Source organism: Cyprinodon variegatus, unplaced genomic scaffold (genome assembly GCF_000732505.1).
Source record: "Cyprinodon variegatus isolate N-32 unplaced genomic scaffold, C_variegatus-1.0 Scaffold791, whole genome shotgun sequence".
NCBI classification, from domain to species: domain Eukaryota; kingdom Metazoa; phylum Chordata; class Actinopteri; order Cyprinodontiformes; family Cyprinodontidae; genus Cyprinodon; species Cyprinodon variegatus.
In genome coordinates this window covers 133928-137759 of record NW_015151244.1, presented here as the reverse complement: position 1 = coordinate 137759, position 3832 = coordinate 133928, and the positions used below count along the sequence as shown (strand labels likewise).

The 3832-nt window shown below is 35.7% G+C and overlaps 1 protein-coding gene across 3 annotated transcripts in view; it reads right to left on the bottom strand.

The window, feature by feature from the left end:
• LOC107098582 (basic leucine zipper and W2 domain-containing protein 1-A-like) overlaps nt 1–3832 on the bottom strand; it is a 19924-nt gene that overhangs the window by 11958 nt on the left and 4134 nt on the right. For all 3 annotated transcript variants that reach the window (XM_015396330.1, XM_015396329.1, XM_015396331.1), the window contains 3 exons: nt 1848–1942; nt 1702–1767; nt 454–589 (listed from right to left, as the gene is read on the bottom strand). In XM_015396330.1, coding sequence (XP_015251816.1) covers nt 454–589; nt 1702–1767; nt 1848–1942 — 297 coding nt within the window. The remainder of the gene's footprint in view (nt 1–453; nt 590–1701; nt 1768–1847; nt 1943–3832) is intronic.

Sequence of the window (3832 nt, the reverse complement as noted above, 5' to 3'; positions counted from 1 at the left end):
TGTCCGATTCATCGATTAATCGAAAAAATAATCGGCCGATTCATCGATTTTTAAAATAATCGTTAGTTGCAGCCCTAGCTTATATCATCATCTTTTAAAATCTACTGTATTTCAGATGGTCTGAAACAAAGCATCTAAGTCTGAATGGATGGTTTCAGTGTCCACTCAGTTTTAACATATTTTTATATGTTTAAACACAGAGTTTTATATATTTTTCTGCACAACTATGATTTTAATGTACATGCAGAAAGTTAAACAATATTTAGGCAAGCACAAGCAAAGGGTTTCAATTTCTTATACGGGGTTTATTTCACATGATAAATTATAATTTACAACTAAGAACTCTGGAATCATTTGCAAAGATTAATTTGTCAAACTTAACAGTACGCCAACTCTTAATTTCTGCCCACAGGGAATAAATGATAAGTACCAGTGAAAAATTAAAGCGGATACCTTCTTTGACCAGGTTTTCGTTGAACAGGCTGCTGAGGATGGATGCGGAGATATTGCCGTTGGCCAGCAGAATACCCGTGAGCATGGCCAGTTTGTTGCGGTCAGACTCTGTGAAGCCCTTGAGAAACAGCAGCAGCTGCCAAACAGTAAGACATAGATTTTATTACGCTGGATGATCGAATAAAACAATGTTGCTTCCCCCCTTAAAATTTAGTTAGAAAAAATTGTAACACAAGTAAAGACTTATAGCATACAGGCCTGCAAAAATATTCAACTTCCTGTCATTTTTCATGTTTTGCTTCCTCATAACCTGGAATTAAAAAGTGTTGTTCCAGAGTTGCACAATTTGGTTTATAGAAAAAGCCTACAAGTCTGGAGGTGGATAATTTAGTTTCACTGTGAAGCAAACAACAAATAGAACAAATAAAGACAAAAAACTTCAGATGTCATTACTTCTGGAACTGCCTTTTCCAGTAATTATAGCTCTGAGTTGCTTTGGATAAGTCTCTATGAGCTTGTCGTATCTTGCCAGAAGGATCTCTCCCCATTTCCTCAAGGCGGGACTAGCTACCGCATGTTGGAGGATTTCTGCTTGTGAACAGCAGTCTTTAAGTCTAACCAAACATTCTTAACGAAATTAAGGTATGGACTTTGACTAGGCCGTTTTAACAGCTTTAAAGGATTCTTCTTAAGCCACGTGTGCTGGTTTAGAGTATGCTTCATATCACTGTCCTGTTGGAAGGTAAAGCTGAGTTCAGACTCAAATTACAGGATGCTTGAAAGAGACACTGCTAAAGAATCTCCTGATTCTGAGCTACATCAATCTTTCCTTTACTCTAACCACATCCCCGCAGAAAGAATGTCTCCCTTGGTGGCTAAAAGTTCCGTTTTAAAATTAATCTGAATACAGCAAAGGGGTAAGGACTCTAAAACCACAATGGAAGTGTGTCAATGGTTCCCAGGAAAAGTGCTTTCTGAATAGTGCTGGCAGTAAAGAAAGGAGACTGCATACTTCCTATTATAGTTCCTTTAGTATTTGGAAACTCCAAAAAATCCTATCTAGCCCTACGGAGCTATAAGGAATCCCACAATCCTTTGTGTCACAGGATACATAAGCAAAACCAACGTCATGGAAATGAACAAAAATACATTATTGCTTCTTTGATTCTGTCACACAGCCATTTTATTAAAAGGTTGGAAAATAACAAAGTTGGGTAAATACTTCTAAGAAACAAACTTCAAACATACCTTTTTGATTTCCTCCTCAAATCCCTTCTCCAAGTATTTGTAACGCCTGATGAGCTTGTTAAAAACCTACAAATAAAAAAAGCTTGCATTAAATTCATTTTTCATGTACTTTCTGAAAAATATTTTGCAAAATTTGGAAAATTCACCTGCGCATACGCTTGCATGGTCTCCATGTCCTCTTGTGCTTTGAAGACACAGCATTCTGCGCAGATCACGTCTTCAGACAGAGTACCCCCTGGGGCTAAAAATGAAACATTTTTAACATCAATTATCTCTCTGTGCTTCACATAATTAGTGACAATTAGGGCTGCACCTAACGATTATTTTGCAAATCGCTGAATCTGTTGATTATTTTTTTGACTAATCGATTGATAATCTGCTAGCAAAAGGATCCTTAAAGAAGAGTTTTTACAAAATTAAACTTCCACTTCCACTTTTCCAGTTGAATAGTATGTTAAAGATTAATTACAACAAAATTTGATGATTACCTGAAGAATCGATTAATCACAATTAATCCAAATAATTGTTTCAGCCCTGGTTACAATCACTGCAAACTATTTAAAACCTGCTTAGAAAAATCAATATTCTCTGAATAGGTTATGATTTTTTTTTAAGAATTATACTTTCATGTAAACAAAAGCAATAAAAAAACCAATGCTATGATTTTGGTGTGAAAATATATACACATTGTTGCTAGCAATGCAGTTCACATGATGGCAGAGGATATCAAGACATAAATATTATTTTGACAAAAAAAATATTATTTTGACAAAGAAAAAAGCTAACAGCATGACAGGTTCACAATAGGAAATGAAGGTCTTGTAAAAAAATATACATAAAAACATAATAGTTCTTTGCTGCCCTTCTTTCATTTTTAAGTTAAAAAAAATCATTTTCAGTCATTTTAATGACCCATCTGTTCTGTGTGTTTATTATGACTGGAAAATTAACACTAACAACCCTCAATACAGAGGTGCAAAATAACTATGTGATACATATACACATCTTGGGTTTGATTTGACATGTTAAATGGCAAACACACAAACAGAGACATATTTTGAGCTTGATCATCAATAAGTGTCTAAACATTTCCAGGTTCATTGTATCTGATGTTGCCCTATCTGACCACTTTCTGTAATTGAAAGCATCATTTAACTTCATAAGAAAATGGATGTTTAATGTCAGTGCCAAGAACACCTTTAACCTTATGTACTCTTCTACTTCCACTTAGAATTCTATCTAACAGCTCATCTAGCTCTGTAGATGAGCTGGTAGATAACCTGCATTATAATTAGACACCATTGATTCTGTCACTCTAATCAAAGGGACGATTTTTTTAAAAGAGTTATCTGTGAATAAGTGCTCCACCAGTCACAAGTGGAAAAAAAGGTCTAAAGTGTCTAAAAGCACATGAAAAAGACTGGACTCTAGGTTAACTATAGCATCTATAAAGAGAGATTTTACATATACATGTAGCTAAAAATGTACCTTAATTATGCTCATGCTTATTTCACACACAACCCCCCCCACGCGCGACCGTAGCATCTGAATTCCACTCTACCAGAGTCTTCAAAACTGCTGTTGAAAGAACAATTATTTGGACAAGCTGCAGCTGAAGAACTGCAGGCCTATCTCAAACCTTCCTTTCAACTACATTTTCAGCACTTATACTACTTTCTAACAGTTCTGAGCAATATGACCTCAAAATCTTATCTAATTTTTTTCCTATCAAATATCATTTAGAGTTTTTTCCCCTTAAAGAAGCATTATGGAGTTTTCTAACTATACTGCCACCTGTAGCCAAAGCTAAAAACTGCAGCACTCTTCTGCTTGTTCCCGAATCTTGCGTTTTTTTTATATATATATACATATTTTTTTTCATTTTATGGGGGAGTTGCCATTGGTGTTTGACTTGAGCTGGATGTCGATTCCATCAAAGTACCCACAAAATCCATCCTGAATATAAGGCTTGTAGGTGGTTGTAGGTCAGACCCATTTAACATGGACGTGCTTAATGTCACATCCGCCGAACAGCGCAGGAACTTCCAACCCAAAGTAAATAAAGAAAATTGGCTAAAGGGTTATAGATGCATCGGCGCTGAACGCCTGAAGTGTCAGTCTGCTCATTAAA